The sequence below is a fragment of the Eretmochelys imbricata genome, chromosome 4 (assembly GCF_965152235.1).
Source record: "Eretmochelys imbricata isolate rEreImb1 chromosome 4, rEreImb1.hap1, whole genome shotgun sequence".
NCBI lineage: Eukaryota > Metazoa > Chordata > Testudines > Cheloniidae > Eretmochelys > Eretmochelys imbricata.
Window position 1 is genome coordinate 43147194 of NC_135575.1, and position 19964 is coordinate 43167157.

The following is a 19964-nucleotide window of genomic DNA, read 5'->3' on the forward strand; positions in this document are numbered from 1 at the left end:
CCCTGATGCCCATTCCCAGCTTCTGGAAAATAGAGGCTAGGGACACCATTCCTGTCCATGCTGGCTAATAGCCATTGATGGACCTAACCTCCATGAACTTATCTAGCTCTTTTTTGAACTCTGTTATAGTCTTGGCCTTCACAACAGCTTCTGGCTAGGAGTTCCACAGGTTGACTGTGCATTGTGTGAAAAAATACTTCCTTTTGTTTGTTTTAAACCTGCTGCCTATTAATTTCATTTGGTGACCCCTAGTTCTTGTGTTATTAGAAGGAGTAAATAACACTTTCTATTTACCTTCTCCACACCAATCATGATTTTTATAGACCTCTATCATATCGCCCCTTAGTCGTGTCTTTTCCAAGCTGAAAAGTCCCAGTCTTATTAATCTCTCCTCATATGGCAGCCATTCCATACCCCTAATCATTTTTGTTGCCCTTTTCTGAACCTTTTCCAATTCCAATATATCTTTTTTTGAGATGGGACGACCACATCTGCAGGCAGTATTCAAGATGGGGCATACCATGGATTTATATAGAGGCAATATGATATTTTCCGGCTTATTATCTATCCCTTTCTTAATGATTCCCAACATTCTGTTTGCTTTTTTGATTTCCGATGCACTTTGCGTGGATGTTTTCAGAGAACTATCCACAATGACTCCAGGATCTCTTTCTTGAGTGATAACAATCAATTTAGACCCCATCATTTTGTATGTATAGTTGGGATTATGTTTTCCAATGTGCATTACTTTGCATTTATCAACACTGAATTTCATTTGCCATTTTGTTGCCCAGTCACCCAGTTTGGAGAGAATATTTTCAGCATTTTCTTTTATTGAGCATAAAGAAAATTCACCCACTTACAGATCTGTTTGAGAGGGGACAGGCGTACAATCATATCAGTATGCTTCCCCCCGCCCAGCTCTATTGCTCTATTCATCAGCCCTCTGCCAACTTTTGGAGTGACACAGCCACTGGGAGTCACTTGCATTTCTAGAGATGGATCTCCGATCTACCGCCTCCTCAGAAGCATAACACCACCAGACAAGGAACCCCGATACTCTATTCTTATCTCACTGGTGTAATTCATCCCACGCTGTATCTCTTACTACAGCAAACCCCATGCAACTCTATGGACACACACAATCAAGTAGGTAAAGTGCAATCCTCCTACCGCTTCCTGAAGCAGTCCATCTCTGGCCAAGGCTTGCAGCCTCTCACACTGTTGCTGATTCTGCTGCCTTTCTTTCTCCAGCTCGCTGACACTCCTCTGTGATGCACCCAGTTTCGCTTTCACTTCTGCAAGCTGTAAAATGATCACACACACTCACAGCAGGGGCGTGATTGAGTCAGAGGACACTTGAATGGAGTAGTATCCCTAAGGCTCCTTCAAAACCTTCCTGCTCTCAGCACGCAGCTAGACACAGAGAAGGAGCCAGAACCGTTTGTACGTAAATAACACCCCCCCCCCTTTCCTAAATCATACTTGTCTCTCTCTAATGGAAATTTTTAAGCACTCTGGCCCTGGGCCAGATCCTCAGCTATTGTAAATCCAATTAGCTCCAATGATTTAGCTGCCAATTTACATCCGTTAAGGAGCAGTCCCTCTAAAGATTTTCCCACATTTAATGCTCTTTTTTCTTCCCTATCATGGGCTCCTTCTGCAAAGATGTGCCTCATAATCCAACTGGGGGTAAAATGATCATGCACTGATGGAGACAAGTCATGTGTATTCTCTCTGTGTATAAGCAATTCAGAAAAGAACCGTGTGGTCTATTAATAGAGCTGGGTGGGGGGGGAATTAACATTTTATTTTTGTTTTCTACCAAAGACAAATGGGAATTTCTTTTTCCTATAAGGCAGTTAGAGGCAGACACTGATGGAAATTATGATTATTTACTTAAAAGAAGAAACCACACTCAGGCAGCTGAGTTTGCTAACTAACTAATTATGGTGTTTTCAAAAGAAATGTGAAAGGAGGGAGGAAGAGACTACCACTTGTTTTAACAAAATTCTTAATAAAAGTAGTAACAGTATATATTTAAAATAAAAGAACAGGAGCTCCTTATACCGTATAGCCTCTCATGGGGTAAAATCCACCCACGTATTAGGGCTAGTGGAGCAACTTCAGCTTCCCCTACCTGCATACCAAAAAGGGGATCTCCATGCTGGTCATTCATAAACCAACCTAGAACAGAGCATAGGGGATGGCACAGGGGCATTTGGGGCTGTGGTTGTGCAGTTCCAGTGGCTTTGGCACATACTGCCCACCTGTAGATGAATGGCTTAAAGTGGGCACAGTTTTCATGATCTTGTGAAGGGTGTGAGGACCGTTGTTTTGATGACCACAACAATCCTCACAGGACTTCAAAGACCACTTTGAACCTCAGCTCCAGTAACTGATTGCCAGAAAACCCATATGCATGTTACTTGCTATTTTATATTCAAACTCTCAATTTTTCTTTTACGTGAGGGGTGGGGGTGGACATAGAATGCAAATGTTTTAATGTTATTTTTCAAGTTATACCTGTAAGTCTAGTTTGTATTTAAGGATGGGGCTGCTGTCAGCTGGTGGCACTTTTAGAGCCAGATAGAAACAGTCAAACCTACCTTTTTTTCATAGTGCTGTTTCATACTTCTAAATTGTTGATCCCATTGCTTGTTCACCTCCAGCAGCTGCAATTATCAACCAGTAATTCTCAGTGAGCAACACTTGCCTGAAGTGCATTATTAGATAGTTTAAACTGACTAATTTTTTAATCCTGAAGGTAACAGAGGTGTTCAGAATCTCCTCATTATCTATGGCCAATTTACATTCAAGAAGAGAAAGTCCAAAGGTTGTCGACCTTTGTGGCATGTCTTTCATTTCTTTGCTATTTGCATTCCGGAATACAGTAATGGTGGAGATATAAACTGAGCTTTCCCCATCCACAACAAAGTAGTTGGGCAAGGAGGGACATTTACATCTCTCTGATATGCAGTAAATTGCAGGTGACTCATGTTAAACACAGTAGCAATGCAAATAAACTACCACTCCCAATTTCTTTCTGAAGTTACACACACTTTTTTCCTTGTTTACAGTTCACTATATCTTGCCAGGTACATATGATAGGTGTTTTAGATGTTGCAAACCCCACTTGCCTTACTCATATGAAAGTGCCATTGAGTTTAGCAAGACTATTTCCATATATAAAGTGAAAAGGGATTGGCTTTTATCAAAATAGGATCCTACCAAATTCAGGGTCCATTTTGGTCAATTTTATGGTCCTAGGATTTTAAAAATCATAACTGTCATGATTTCAGATATCTAAATCTGAAATTTCACCATTTGGTAAGTGTCGGGGTCCTGACCCAAAAGGATTCTAGGGGGGTGTCACAAGGTTATTGTAGGGATGTCGCAGTATTGCCACCCGTACTTCTGCACTGCTGCCTTCAGAGCTGGGCAGCCGGAGAGCGGCAGTGCTGACCGGGAGCCCAGCTCTGAAGGCAGCGCCGCTGCCAGCAGCAGCGCAGAAGTAAGGAGGCCATGGTATGGGTTTGCCACCCTTACTTCTGCGCTGCTGCCTTCAGAGCTGGGCCCTCAGCCAGCAGCTGCCACTCTCCGGCTGCCCAGTTCTGAAGGCAGCAGTGCAGAAGTACAGGTGGCAATACTGCAACCATCCCTAAAATAACCTTGCAACTCTCTTTTGGATTGAGACCCCCAGTTTGAGAAACACTGGCCTCCCCTGTGAAGTCTGAATAGTATAGGGTAAAAATACACAAAAGACCACATTTCAAGGGGGAGACCAAATTTCACGGTCCGTGATGTATTTTTTACAGCTGTGAATTTGGTAGGGCCCTAATCATACATGTAATTGGCACATAAAAAGTTAGCAGTGAACCAATACAAATGGTTTACACTCTTCAGATATGCCCCCTGGAAGCACCCTGAGATCCGACACACATGGATCACTGTTTAGGATGGTCACAAAAAGAAACATTCCCAATTTGCTAGGAGTCAGACACCCAATAAGCAATCTGTTGCTGCTCAACATTACCCCTTGGAATTACTATGAGCATTAATAAAGTTTGCATTAATGTCTTATAAATCCTTACTCAGGGTTCAAGAAATCATTAACCTTCAGCTTGGCTACACCACCTTATATCAGCACATTATTACTGTGTTTTCAGTCCCAATTATGCAAACATGTATGTTCTTCCTTAACTTTATGTATGTGAAACGTGCCAATGGCTTTAGTCACATGCATAAAGTTAAGCATACACATAAGTGTTTGAAGGATTGGGACCTTTGTTTGTGACAAACTGTGAGGCAAGAATATTTTGGTTCCAGAATGTAGGACTAGCATTCCACATGAAAATTATGGCCCTGATTCTGCCACTGACTGCAGAGGAACGGCTAGAGAAGTAAATATTAATCAGTGTGAGCAACAGTATCAATTTGAACCCTTTGATTTCCTGCTTTGGGAGACCAAAATTTATAATTACATAATACTATAATCAGTTACCTCTTGTCTCTGTCTTTCCAATATTCTGATCTGTTGTTCAAGGGTATCTGTTGGTATGTTGTTCTTTTTTGTCAGTAACGTACACTTTCAAAGGAGAGAAAAAAACAATATTTAAAATAAATCCTTCTAATTAATACCCCCAAATTCAATATTATCCTATACAGCACTTATCTACCCTACATGTCTATTATATTAATGTTTATAAAGCAATTTGAAGAGGGAAATTTCTATTTAAGTGCTATATTTATATTACTGTCCCTTGAAATCTCCCTGGTAAGGCAAAAAGGCCTTAAATTGAACAAAAATGTAATTTACACTCAATTTAACATTTGCTTACTCTGTGGCGAAAATGAGAATTGTGGCCAACTGAAGTCAATGGAAATATGCCAATTTACACCAGCTGAGATTTTAGCCCATTGTGTATCATATTGTGTTACGGGTGCAACTGTTTAAAAAAGCAGTTTGCAAAGTCAGCAAAAGCCTAATGATTTTCTTCAGCTTTCTACATTCATATTTTGCTTTTTATTTTAAAGATACTGTGTATTAAAGAATTGTTTGCCTGTCTCACAACTAATAAAGGTCCTGTGCTTCAAACACTGACCACTAGGCATGCTAGCAGGCATGAATAGTCCCATTCATTCATGGGCACTAGTACAGTAAGCATTATTTCCAGCAGTAAGTGTTTTCAGGAGTGGGCCCATAATTAGACCCATAATGGGTTCAAATATACTTCATAGGTAATTTGTAGCCAGTATAGTTTCAGGCAAATCCTCATTTTTATATTATTAGCCCAATAGATCATAATTTCCAAGAAGCTGTCACAGATTCTCATAACAAACCATGATGCACACTAGCTGTATGTAGAAACAGAATTGTAATTGGAATAAATATACATAACACAGAAAAGCACATTGGCTATGTCAAATGCTTGGTAATTGAAAGTGTTGTTTTTAATTCCTCCCCCACCTAGGGTGACCAGATGTCCCATTTTTATAGGGACAGTGTCAATATTCGGAGCTTTTTCTTATATAGGTGCCTATTACCCCTCTCCCCTCCACACACAGTTCTATTTTTTCACAGTTGTATCTGGTCACCCTACCCCCACCAAATATCCAGTCAGTAGCCTGGTTTTCAGACCAAAACTGTACTGTCAATTAGAGGTCTGCTAGGACCTAATTTTAAAGCCTGATCTGAATCCATCTAGACCACAGCAAACCTGAACTCAAGTCCAGGCATATCAAGTTGTTTTCATTCCTGACCCAATCCCGACACTTGTAGTCGGACCCTGTCAAGTTCCAGTTGGATTGCAAGGGTCTAGTTACTGGCCCAGATTCCATTTTCTTTACCTTGTTTCCTCTGTGGAGCTGCCAGGACTAATTACCCCCCAATCCTGCTCACCCTTCTGTGACCCAATCCCTTGCCACTCCTCCCTAACCTGTGTCTCACTGCCACTGCCTCATCCTTGGAGGTTGGCCTGGGGGAGCTTCCCGCTCCCCATGCCCGCAATCTGTCTTTGGCTGCCTCCTGCCCATGGAGTTGACCCGCTGGTGGAGTTTTCCGCTCCTGCCAGCGGCTACGGTCCCGCTGTACTGCATGCGCTACGTGTCAGCCCACAGCACAGTGTGTCAGCCCAGGCAAGGAAAGCGCAGCCTAACGCAGAATTCTCAAAAGCTATCAAATATAGTTTGCAAATTCTTTTTTATTCAATAGAGACATATAGACAGCTTTAAGGACAAATTGTGATTGGCTTTAAAAGTCACAGCTCACACTTTCCAGTCGAGAAACACAATGCTAGTAAATTCAAAGAACACCCCGGTGCCCGTGGCTCAAATCTGGGAATAGCTAACAGTGCCTCAAGAAGCTGCCTTGTTACCCTGGCAACTGGCCACGCCCAAGATCAGCCTCTTAGAGAAAAAAATTAAAGATTAAAAAAAGGAGCTAAAGATCTATAGCATTCCAGTATCACCTTCGTACATTAAAACAGAATACATTCATTCTGACAAGACTATTTTAATGCACAAGCCTATAATGATCCATCCACAAAATCATAGCTCTAAATGTCTAATTAGTTTGCACATTTCCATTAATTAAACAACATGCCACTGATACTGCTCCCCATCAGAGATGCTCACTTACCTGTGACTGGTCTGCTGAAGTTTCCGGGCCATTCATGCCTGGCTGTGGCAGTTGACAGTGGCTTTGGATGTCTGTTTTACTGCAGGTCTTTAAAAGAAGGCAAATAAAATACGTACTTTAAGCAGGTGGGGTTGTCCAAAGGAGGGGGAAGGAAAAAGTTCTATTAAAACATGTGTCTCAAAAACTTCACAGAAAATGTTCCCAACTAGTTGTGCGTGTGTGGAAGCACCACAGAGTAAGATAAAGGTGATGGAACTCTGATTTAAACCTTTTTTGCCTTCTATACAGGGGCTTCCCAGAATGTCTCAAGCATGCTGTCTGTGACTAATGTATGAGACAGGATAAGGCTTTGTTTAGTGTGTTATGTAAATTGCAATCCCTTCCTTTACTGGTTGATTCTCCTCTGGGTGAGGAACTAGCAAAGATAAGGGAAGGAAAAATAAACTTTCAGTGAATAGCTCTAGGGACATGGCTTTCTTTTCCCCAGTACCAGAGAGATCTGTTTCCAACTGGAACCAAGCCCTTTGGCTTGCCTGAATATAAACATTTTCTGACATGACATTAAGACTTACTGTATTTCCTTGTAAGAGAGAAATTGAGTCACTTAATGGAGAATACCAATAATGCCTGTAAAAACTATAGGGAAGAAAACACCCCGCAAAAAGAACAATAAGTACAGTGAAATATACACGCAGCATTTCACACTTTTACAGCCGGAGGGTGAGGTTTTTTCCCCTTGAAATAGTTCTATAATTGTGCAAAGTACAGAGTTACAACACGCTGTTTTTCTTATTATCTTTAAGGGCCTGATCCTTCCAGTTCTTGTCATGTATCAGGTTGTCTCAATATAGATTTAGATGCCTAGCTTAAGGTACACAAGTTTAATCATTTTAGTGTTAACTTCTATGTCTAGTTTCCCATCTGCAAATGGGGATAACTATACATAACTAACCTCACAAATGAGACACACAATTAAGTGTTTCTATGGCATTTTGAGTTTTTTAGATAGAAAGCACTAGACAAATACAAAGTACAATTTTTTTTCTTCTAAAAATTCTGAATGATGATGGTGTTGGAGGGAAAATTTAAAAGAAAAAAAACCCTTTTCCTTTTTGTGGGAAGATAATAGGTTTTTCTCAGGGAAAGGAACAAATGTAATCATATGAAAATTGATTTAAGACAACATAGTTCCTTGTAAAAACCTGCAACTAAAAAAAAGATTTACACGAACTATAGACTTTTGGTGAAACAGTGGACTTTTTACAGTTAAGCTCCAGACATCAGCTTGGTAATTTATGATGAAACAATTTCTGTATTGTAGAATCTCAGGCTCCATTTGGAACTTCCCACAAACAATAACTGCACTTCAGTTACGATCCAATCATCAGGATTAAACTTTATATTCTCTGGAATATGTCTCAAGGGCTTTTTTTCCCCCTCTAGTTTTTCTTGGCACATGTTGAACCATGTACAAAATTCTGCATGCTAACCAAAGTTTCTTGATTAAAATCTTCACCAATAAAATGACTTTCTAGGAAACAGCAAAACAATTTTTCCTGAAATCTTGGTTTGTTTCCTTGTTTTGCCCATTTGAACAGGTTAGTTTTCCAACTTTGTTAAAGTGGTCAGGGATCCATTAGGGTACAATCAAGGTATTAGGAAAAAGATTTTATTTTGATAAGGACATTTTGGATTGTACACAAAAGTTATTCTGACCACCAAATTAAATAAATAAATAAATAAATAGAGGTTTATAGAAATGACAAGAATGACAAAAAGGACTTTGTAAAGTGAGGAGCAGTGAAAGTATATTTTTTTGCTTAAAATTCAAGTCAGTGAGTAATTCTCCTAGAGCTACAGTGCGCACACTATTAATGATCACAATTTTAGAATAATTTTGTCTCAGGATTATGTTGTTGTTTGTAGCATGGAGCTTTAGACATCTGGTTATGACCCGTGAACAGAATATTTCAAGGGGCCTGAGAGCTCTTTGATGGAGAAGGTACTTGAAATATTGACTCAATCAAAGGCTAACATTGGGATGACCTCCTTCATTCTGAGCCGTTTTTACTTAATCTTTTGGGCAAAGATCAGTTCTTAGGATTACAATTACAACTTTTTGGTGAAGCTATAGTGAAGAACTAATTTAGCCTCCTAATTCTGTGTTAGTACCTTCAGACTTCACCTATGTTCAAGTGTGAACATCATATTGTTTCTAAGCCTAGCATCCCAGGATATTAGTACATTATTTGTTCCACCAGCCACGGCACTGGGCCAGCTTTAGGTCAATTTCTAATTTTAACTACAACAGAACCTTAGTAGAGATTACAGTAGGTAAGGCAGCAAATGACTAGGTTATGGATTTGGCCATCAGGCTACAAAGGAAGGGGTGGATTTTTGAGATGTTGTGGAGGAAGAAGAAATAGGATTCAGCCACAGACTAAATGAGGAGGAGAGGGAGGAAGCAAAGAAGATTCCCAGCTTGCTCAATTCCTGATCAGTTTACTCACATAAGTAGTCCCATTGAAATCAACAATATTACTTCTATGAGTAAGACTAGCAGGATTTGGCCTTGTATTGTCAGTAGCTGTAATACCAGGGAAATTGGAAAACCACACAAAATTGGCAATACGTGCCACTGGTTTTGACATTCCTGCAGATATATCACAGGAAGTTACAGGATTGCAGTATGCATAAATGCAATTGGTTTTCCACAAAAATATTTCACACCAGTTTGAAGTTGGACAGAAGACGACAGCAATGATTTAACTGTGAGATTCCTGTGGTGGTGAAAAGGAAACACCCCCCACAGGTCTCAAAATGAAGATGACATACATCAAATGGTAAATCACCAGGTAAATCACAGACTTTGTACCTCTGTGGCTTCTTTTATCTGAGGGTCTCAAAGCTCTTTACAAAAGTAGGTAATATCCCCTCTTTACACATAGAGCAACAGAGTGATTGAATATCTTAGGTCACACAGTATATTACTGAATAAATCTCATGTCCCGTAGACCTGTGGTCTGCCTGTCTGTCTATCACAGATAGTTAGAAGGCATCAGAATGCTTACCATGGCATTGATGCATTAATCATGATGGCTTCCTGTAGAAAGGAAGTAGTAGTTTTCCTCATGGACAAGTTTTTAAAAAAAGAGTCAAGAAACAGATCTCTTGATGAAAGAAGGGGACAAGGAGTAGGGAGAAGGTCCCACCAGAGCTATGTGGGAAACTGTTTTCCTGCCTCACAAATGTTGTTAAAATCCCAGATCACGACAAAAGGTCAAAATCTCAAATTTTCACAAACCAAAAAAGGGAATAAAATATTTATTTTGGACTAATCAAAACTTTTTGGGGTTTGTTTTTTCCCCATCTTTTTGTGAGCCTTTTTCAGTCTAGTTAGCTTAAGTTTCAAAACAAGTAGTCATTTAACTGGAATTTTTCTTCCAACTAGCTCTAGTCTCCCTACACACAAATAACTGGGAAAGTCCCTTAATAAGATCATCTTATCATCTCCCAGTGTGTCTTCTCATACCTGTTATGGACTATAAGTTCATGGAAATAGGGGCTGTCTTTATCTGTTATATAATGCTAAGCACACTGGTAGTGCATGTTCATAGTGATAATAGTGCAATTGAAAAATCCCCAGCTCAATGTTAATGCTATTAGCACTGAAATAAACTCAGCTAGGAAATGAAATTAACATGCTGGAGTTCATACAATTGTTACCATCATTTCGCTCAAACCAGTTTCCAGGAAAGTTGGGTTAACTTTAGGATGCTGACTAAGCCCCTAGTATTTAATACATTTGTGTCAATCTCATTTTGGAGGATTTTAATTAGGGCTTTGGGGAGACTTCTAGGGTACACTGTACTGTAGGTGTGTTATCTCATAGCTGGAAGATGAGGCTGCAGTGAGTTTCAACTGACCCTACCTCTTCCCCCCATGCTCAGAACAGCACCCTGCAGATATGCCCCACTCCCTCTTCTGCTAAAACTGGTCAAAGTCTTTCAGATTTCAACTTTTGTGCAATATTAAGTATTTCAAATTTGAAAAAATTCTTGTGAAGTTCTTGTCTTAAAAAACAAAACAAACTTATTTTAATTTAAACCAGTTCTATGTTCTGTGAGTTCTTCAGTCTGGGAACCAGCAGGGGTAGTGGCAGATAGCATGTCAAGGAGACAGGCTAGGGCAAGCAGGAACTGGCATATAGTGCAGAGTGGCATCATGTAAAGTTAGCCACCAACTGTCTCAGTCAAAGGAGAGAAATTGCCAAGGTGGCTCTGAGGTAAGTCTGCAGTTGGGGGGCAGGGGAGAGGAATAGATAAACAGATATGAGTTGCATGAAATTCCATCATCAGGTAACGGCAAGCATGACAGTTCTTTGAGGTAATTCTAATCCCTGACCTAAAATAAAGCAGGCCTCATGGGGTGGGGATGGGAGGTCTAGCCACATTTGGCAGATCACAGTGGTAGGAAAGTGAGACCGAATGAATCTCGGCATTCACACTCTACACACTATTGTAACAATCTTTGTACAAAATATGCCTTGTGAGGTATCAGCTATGCCTTGTGAAAATAAGCCTTGTGAGGTATCATTTAAAAACTAATAACTCACTAGTCAGTCTGGAACCTCTTTCACCACCAGACTCCTTGATTCCAACCTCACAGCAGGAATTTATTTTAGGGGTAAACTGTCGGAAAATGAATTTCAAAGGGTGACTGAACTATAAAAGTGAGGAGCAAAAACACCCCAAGTTATGTCTCCCTATCCATTTCTTGCTCTTTAACCTACGAAGACAAAAGAGACCAGCCCATTTGACTTTGAGAGAGATTCTGACCTGAAATTTGCCCAGCCCTGTTGCTGGGAGCATTGATAAGAATTTTATCTTGAACCAAGCCTAGCTTGTTAAGTTTTAGTCCTAGGAACTTTATTTCTCTTGTAACCATTTCTGACTTTCATGCCCCGTACCTGTACTCACTTAAAACCTCTTTGTCGTTAAATAAACTTGTTTTATTCTTTAATCAAAACTAATCCAGTGTTGTGAACTGTGTGGGTAACTCATTTAGGGTGTCAAACTGTTGTATATTGGTCCCCTTAGAGGCACAATGGACCTAATATGTCTGAATTGTCCAGGAGAGTGCTGGATAGTGCAGCACACACATTTTGGAGGGGAAATTGAGACTGGGACCATATTTGGGTCACCCGGCAAGTGGTAACCAAGGCTTCTGGAAGTCAGTGTGTGGCTGGTGTTTGGTGACAGGCTGCTGGGATGAGAAGTGCTGGCCCAGAGCTGTGGCTACACACAGACACTAAGCGTGTGTGTGTGTTTGACCTGCCTGCTCACAGGCTGTTTATGAGTGATCCAGGTGGGAGCTACAGCAGCAAAGCATTGTGAGGCGTCTGAGGTTACAGGCCAGGGTGACACCGTTCTGGATTACATCCCAGAATGTCATAGAAAGGTCTTATTAAAGAGAGGGGAAGGAATCTGGAAGAAGGTGAGGCTCAGAGTGGAGCAGAAGAGAATGATAGGAGCTATGTTTACTGGGTATCTGTTCCTCAGTTCAGAGCCCTCAGAATTAGTATTGTTATTCTGAGGGTTATTTCCATATACACATAGGGCTATTTTAGCACCTGAAGGGCTAAAACTGTGATCTTGTTAAATATGGCAACTTAAATTCATAATTAAAACGCGAAGAAAAGTTCTAGAATAATGTTTTTGTGCATTGTTTCCCAATATCAATTTCTGTAATTCATATTGGTTTCATATTATTATTAATCAGATACAACATTTGACTAATATTGCCATTACTTATTGAATAATTATTCTTCTATTTTGTTCTAGCATTCAGCCAGCTCTGCTATCAAAGAAGAACATTCAAAGAGGGATCTCTGTATCAAGACTCAGAATGCAGTCAGTGTCATAACACACAGGACAGACCACACCAAGCATTTCCTTTCACTTTCTTGACTTTAAATTTCACTCTTCTCTACAGGGGTTTTACCAAGATATGACAGCGTAGTAACCACTTTGGGCACTAGTCCCTCTCTAGCTCTCATAGGCCTGGAGCTTCGGTGGATAATGCTAATGCAGCCTCAGCACATTGGGACACAATGAGCAATCCTCAGTCCATTCTTCAAGGAATTCTCCATCATTACACTAGTATTTTATTTATTTTGCCTCCTTTACTAAAGGGGGAGTGAAGCGTATCGTTTTGCTCTTCAGACAAAAAAACAAAACCCAACACAAAAAACACAGACCCCCCCCCCAACTCTTTCCCTGCCTATTTGGATGTTGATTAATTTGTCTCTGAAATTATTATTTCAAAATTTCCAAAAACATTTTTTGCTAAGGCCAAAAAAAGTAATGCCGAGCACAGCAAGAGCTGTAAATTGCTGTCTAACTTGCATGGGATCTCACATCTTTATTTTATTTCTCTCTTTTTCTTTAAATGGACAAATATGTGCAATGACAGGCTCTGCATTATTGGGTGTGCTTATAAAAGTCACCAGAAAAATATACCTCAGGGAACAATCTTGCATTGGGAGGATGCAGACTTGATGACCTTACAGGGCTTCACCACTAACTTCTGCCATTCACATGAACGCACACAGCCATATCAAAGTCTACAATGAACTCATGTGTTTTATATTCTCTTTAAATATCTATTTAAATAAAAACAAACTGTCTTCCAAATGGCACCAGTGCTCCTAACACTGTGTAGGACATGCCCCCAAACACTCCTTTTCTTCATTCATCTAAGCCCTACTTTTCATTATTACACCCCTTCCTTCTATTTCCAGCATATTTTCAGACCTGCCCTTGCCATGCATGTGCCCTCTTTCCTCCAATGAGAGCAGGACCCCGTTTTGCTCTTTAGGCTGCATCTCCTAGTATTGGATTCTGACATGTAATTGTGGCACTAAACCAACATTGACTGTGATTAGGCTTGGAAGGATTTGATTTGATTGGTAAATGCAGGTAAGCGATTTCATTGTACACACAAACTGATGAAACAATATTTCCGTTGATAATAATCAAAGTTTATAGGTAGGCTAAGTAAGAAAAGTACTACTTGGGAACTTATTAGTGTTTGATTTAAGGATATTTATTGGTATATTTTGGCACAAGAAGTTGGCAAGTTATATTTTAATGGTTATAAAGATTTAACTTTTTGAATCTCAACAGCTACTGTCAAATTCTTGTCTGACCCCCAACCCCATTGTGTGCTGCCTCCTAATTTCCCTTAACTGTCAACGTTTTACATTGATAACTATTTTTTAAAATTGCTTAGACCCCATAATTTTGCACATGAAAATGTAAAATCAATATCTTCAAAATGCTTAAAATAAATATGGGTATCTGTCAAAATGATAAAATAAAAGTCTATTTCTGCCAAGCCTAAATATAATTTAATTTCTCTGTTCATTTTAACACAATAGTGGCAGCAATGGGAAACTGACCAGACAAACTCCATGTGGAATCAGTCCTGACTTAAGTAGAGCTTTCTAATTTAAGGGAAGACTTCCTTCTCAGTCTGAGTCACAACATAATCACCAAGAGCATTTACTCTCTTTTTGGAGCATTGGTGGGCTTTGGATATTTCTTTTCAGGAAATTTGCTAAAGGAGTTCCCTGCTGGGTCATTATTGTTTAATTTATATATATATATATATTACACACACACACAGTATTCTGTCTTTGTTTGGCACAAACTATTTTGTTGCTTCTCTCCCGCTGTAACATTTTTAATATTCAGCTGCAGTGTGACCTTTTAAAAAGACTGCCCAAAGTATGAAAAGGTGTATTAAAAGATAGTATCCTGCACCAGAAGAGAGATAGTTTAGTATACTTAATATTGTAGGTCTTTTTCATTTCTAATTTCTAAGATTCACAGGTTTCAGAGTAGCAGCCATGTTAGTCTGTATTCGCAAAAAGAAAAGGAGTACTTGTGGCACCTTAGAGACTAACAAATTTATTTGAGCATAAGCTTTTGATGAAGTGAGCTGTAGCTCACGAGAGCTTATGCTCAAATAAATTTGTTAGTCTCTAAGGTGCCACAAGTACTCCTTTTCTTTTTAAGATTCAGTTACCATTTATGATATCTCATTACTAAAGTTAAGATTTTGTCACAGTTAGTTTTAGTAAAAGTCACGGACAGGTCACGGGCAATACACAAAAATTCACGGAAGCCCGTGACCTGTCCGTGACTTTTATTCAAAATAACTGTGACAAAATGGGGCTGATGGGGGGGGGGGGGGGAGATGAGAGCTTGAGCTCTGCTGCAGGAAAGGATGGGGGGAGGAGGGGTCCAGCACCTACTGCCCACGGTAGCCGAGAGCTGCAGGGCTCCCCCAACAGCGGCTCAGAACTCCAGGGCCCCCACCAACTGACAGTTCCAGCCCTGCTGCCCTGGGGCTGAAGCAGAAAATGTCACAAAGGTCTCTGGAAGTCACAAATTGCATGACAAAATCTTAGACTTACTCATTACCAAGATCTACTCTAGTATGCCTTATTCCTTTCCTTCCCCACTTTTCATCTTCTTTGTTCCCTATGTACCCTCATATGTGGCTAGATGGTATAACTCATGAAAGAAAAGAATGATTTTTCCATCTTAAAATTATAAAAATTACAGTAACTTCAGAAATTATGCTTTAGTGAATATCTAACAAAACTGGCAAATTTTTCAAACACATATAGTGATTTTGGATGTCTTGTTTTTTTGGTGCCCAACTCGAGATATCTTAAATGGTTTGATTTTTAGAAAATGCTAAGCACCCTTCCTTTGAAAGACAGGCCCCTTTATGTATTGTAAATTGGGCATTCAGAAATTAAGGTACTCAATCACTTTTGGAAATCTTGGTCATTATATCTTCCTTAATTCTAATGAAACTAAAGACTTTTAAAATGCTGAGCTGGATAACAATCTCTTTTTGATGATGCAGATAACAGGTAAAATATAAGGAGGACTTGTGGCACCTCAGAGACTAACAAATTTCTCCAAGGTGCCACAAGTCCTCCTTTTCTTTTTGCGAATACAGACTAACATGGCTGCTACTCTGAAACCAGGTAAAATATAGAATCACTTCATTCTATGACTCCTAACTTAGCCGGTGTTTGCAGTTAGATTGCCTTTATAAACTTATACTATTCAGTGGCAGAATAGTATAAGCCATATTCACTATAAGATTATTTAGGCTAAGAATTTGCTGGTTTGTGTGTAGCATATGTGTGTATGTGCGCACACGCCTCTCTCTGTCTCTCTCGGACTCTCTGAAGACTTTCTCCACCCAAACACTTTGAATAGGGTTTTATAATATGAATAAAAAGAAAAGGAGGACTTTTCTACAGCTCACTTCATTGGGTGCATCGAAAGCTTATGCTCAAATAAATTGGTTAGTCTCTAAGGTGCCTCAAGTCCTCCTTTTCCTTTGCGGATACAGACTAACACGGCTGCTACTCTGAAACCTATAATATGAATGTTTTTCTCCAACTGTTATTGTACCAGTAGGGCTTGTTTCAGTCTTAATTTAAAAGATCATTTCAAAATAATGAAAAGAGTGATGATAGCAAGAGACATTTGGGGTACAGAGTGGCAGCTATTTTCTGTTCCCAGTCTGGTGCAGTAAAATAGTGAACAGCAAGGTAATTACAGCTGGGAAATACAGTCAGTCTTTAAACAGGAAAGAGAGTGTGTTATTTCCTGTCTACATTTGATCTTTGTGCATAGAAGCTTCACCCAGACAGAAAAATGTGTAAGGAGGGGATTTTCCTGAAAAAATGAGTATGTCAAACACACCCTTTTGACATATGTATTAATGTTCATCTAGAAACTTGCAATATTCTTGTATGTACATGTGTTCAGATGAGAGTATGTTCCTCAGTATTTGAACCATAGCAGCTTAGGCACTGAATAAAATAAGATGTATTTTCATCAGAGTAAACAATATTGTACACACATATTCTGCTTCAAGCTTTCCTTCTATTGTTCTTTGTTGACTTCAGCAGGACTAATCATGTGAGCAAAGTTGCTTATATGCGTAAGTGTTTACAAACTGTTGCCGTCAGGACTTAAATACCTACTTCATGAATCTACAGTTAAACTGGAATAAAAGAGAGCAAGGAGGCACTAGAAAGAAACACTAAGAAAAATAATATAGGAATGAGGAAATTCAAGGATACTGTGAAACTTAGTATGTGTATATCACACTGTACCCACTGGTGAATCATAATCTTCTTGTAATTATATCCAGTGCCAGAACTGCTATGATCCGTTTGCTCAGGAATATATTTTCATGTACAGAACAGTTATTGTAACTCTTGATCTATATGTCGAACGAGTGATAGTCCATGAACCAAATGTTTTCCTTGCTCTTCCTTTTTGCTGGAATGTAAATAATATTTTTAAGTTGTTGTTCGTTCCTTCCTATTTGGGCCTATTCTTCCCTATATGGAAAAGTTGCCTTCTACTTGCATGTAAAATATAAATGAATCAGATTTCATATGAATGTCATGGATATGATATATTTAAAATACTCTGTATATAAAAAATTATTTAATGTGGAAAATATATCATTTTGACAAATAATATTTGGCCTAGTTTGTTACAATAGGAATGTTTAATAATTTTTTATGTAAATTTTTGGGAACAGAGGCTGTGCTAGTGGTTCTAGCAGGGGACTGGGATTTAGGAGATCGGTTCTATTTGCTGCTTTGACTTCCTGCGTCACTTTGGCCAAGTGACTTGTGCCTCAGTTTCCTCCTCTATAAAATAGGGGATACCTCTCTGGGGACACATTGAGGATTATTCTAATTTATTGAGATTGTGTCAGACTCAAAGGTGGTGTGTAGGGGAGTGCATGTTAGACTCATTTAGACTTTTTATACACACTGCAACAATGGGGAAGAAAGTGTTAGCTAGAATACCTCAGTATATGAAACTTACACAAATTAGACTTCTGACCCTTTTGAAGAATAACATAGGTCTGAGTTAGAGATGGTTGAAAAACTTGATTAAATTTGAAACCACTTTTATAATATGTTTCCCATTTTTTGTTAGTGAAAATTATTTGCCCAGCTCTAGTCCATTGGAAAAGTTTCCATTACAGTAAATGGAAAGGAGTCTGAGCTAGGGCAAGAAGTCTAATTCACACCACATGACACTTCTGAGTTTGTCCCTTTGTATGTACAGATGAAATGTGTATTTAGTTCACTTGTGCAATTCAAATACAAGGACTCAGCCCTTTCCATTTGCCCATATATGGACTGATCAGATGGTCAGATGGAAATAAGTCCATTTCATGCATTTCTTGTGCCTTCAAACTCTCTTTGAAGCCAGTCAAGCACTATGTTCTTCTCACACAACATGGTGAAGATTAAAAATGAGACTTTCCATGCAGGGCCACCATGGTTTAGTACCAAGATGCCCCAGGACTGTGGGTAACACAGCATGACGACATTCCATAATTTAAAAACTATAATACGTGCAGTGATCAGGGCATGAAGTTGATGCTTGGAGTCCAGTCTATTCACTCCGGATATCCAGGTTACCTCTATCAAATGGCCTCTTTCAGCCCTTAGATGTTTTTTAATTTATTAAGAACTTAGCTTACATAAAGAAAAAAAGGGAAGGAAGCAAGGGGAATTTTTTTACATTAATATTCCAGAAACACAGTCTTACTAGAGCCTTGTAGTTAGAATATGCCAGTTTGCTGTTGGTGATATTGTGTGTGGCCAACTCTCAAGATTTTGTTATTGGTCTCATGATTATGACTTTTTCTTAAAGCCCCTGGAGTCAAATGGATATGTGATGATTTCAGCCTTCATTCTTACCGTTTCTTTAAGTTTCTAGCCCTTGTGGCTGTGGAGAAAGCTTCAAAATGTGACCCCAGGGCACTCTAAAGGCTCAAACAGCAGAAGGCAAATAAAAAGAATACCAAATCTATTATTTTTACATAATCTCATGATTTTTGGTGTCTGACAGGATTTTTGAACATCTGGGGTTGGCAATACTGCTACCTCAAACATTGTAAAAATCTGACAAACATTCTGTACCTGAACAAGTCTGTGCCTGACTTGTCTGAAAGGACGCACAAAGCCACGGAGGAAGCATAAGATAGGGATAGAGGAAGAGGTGTAAACTAAGTAAAAGATTTCCCCTCAAACCAGCTTCTGAGTCTACTCAAACCGACATTCGTGGCTGTTTTCTTTACCATTGTAAATCACTTACATCTGAAGAGTATTCTTTAGCATAGCAAGGATACCCTGATGATATTCAACTTATACAACCCAACACATTAATTTTAAGCCACCTGCACTGAAAATTGTTGGATTTTATCACAGCTGGCATTTACTGAAAATCCAAGTAAATAGTTGACCAAGTAAAAGAGCCACTCCTTTTAAAAACGACCCTCTCTCTGTTCTCTTCCCTAGTAATCCCTGTCTACATTCCCAACTTTCTGTTGGAAAGAAGATCACATCTAGTGGCTGACTGAAACAATCACCAACTTTTGTTTTGCTGATTTGTGTATTAAGTGAGAAGTTTAATGCTACTTGCTTTTGTGGTCTTGATGCTGCTTTTGTTTCGCCACTTTTGGGAGGGGAGGAGAGGGAGAGATTTTTGTGGATTTCAATGGTAATGTGAAATCCATCTAGAATTTTTTCCCTTTTGTGACAGATCTGATCCCATTGTTCTAATTGTGACATTTTCCCTTAATCTTATTGTTTTGTAATCTTATTGTAGGCAGCAAGTAGTAGTAAAAAACAAGAATTCCTTGAAAAATATCCAAGGTTTTGACATTTGTGTTCAGTCCGCATCAGAATAAAAACTAGACGATTTGAATATTTTTACAAAGAGAGCGAGAGATCCACCTTAAAATAGCCAATACCCCTGTGATTAGGGCACTCACCTGAGATATGGGAGACCCAGGTTCAAATGGTCTGGACTCTAACTGGTCTGGACTCACACCTAACCACAGGGCTACAAAGTCAGTCTCTCTCTTTCTGCTCCAGTGAATATTTAATTATTTATACAAAGTGGAATAGCTCTTCCACTGGAAAGGGAGAGAGAGTAATGCTATTAGGACACTCACGTGGTACACAGTAGGAGACCCAGGTTCAAGTTCCTGCTCTGCCTGAGTCAGAGAAGAGATTTAATCCTGGCTCTCCTGCATTGCCCAGTGTCCAAATCACTGGGAAACTGATGGGCTATTCTGGGGTCTCTTCCTCTCCCCCCGGAAATTCCATCCGGGATCTGAAATTTTTTCCAGCGAAGCTTTGGTCAAAACAGATGCATTTCCACACACGCACACAAAACAGCTTACTTTG

General features: G+C 39.4%; 1 protein-coding gene across 1 annotated transcript in view; it reads right to left on the reverse strand.

The window, feature by feature from the left end:
• The window catches only part of TNIP3 (TNFAIP3 interacting protein 3), a 76454-nt gene that overhangs the window by 33071 nt on the left and 23419 nt on the right, over nt 1-19964 (reverse strand). The window contains exons 4-7 of the mRNA XM_077814770.1: nt 6641-6727; nt 4505-4588; nt 2610-2675; nt 1174-1305 (exon numbers count right to left, since the gene is read on the reverse strand). Of these exons, the coding sequence (XP_077670896.1) occupies nt 1174-1305; nt 2610-2675; nt 4505-4588; nt 6641-6727 (369 nt within the window). The remainder of the gene's footprint in view (nt 1-1173; nt 1306-2609; nt 2676-4504; nt 4589-6640; nt 6728-19964) is intronic.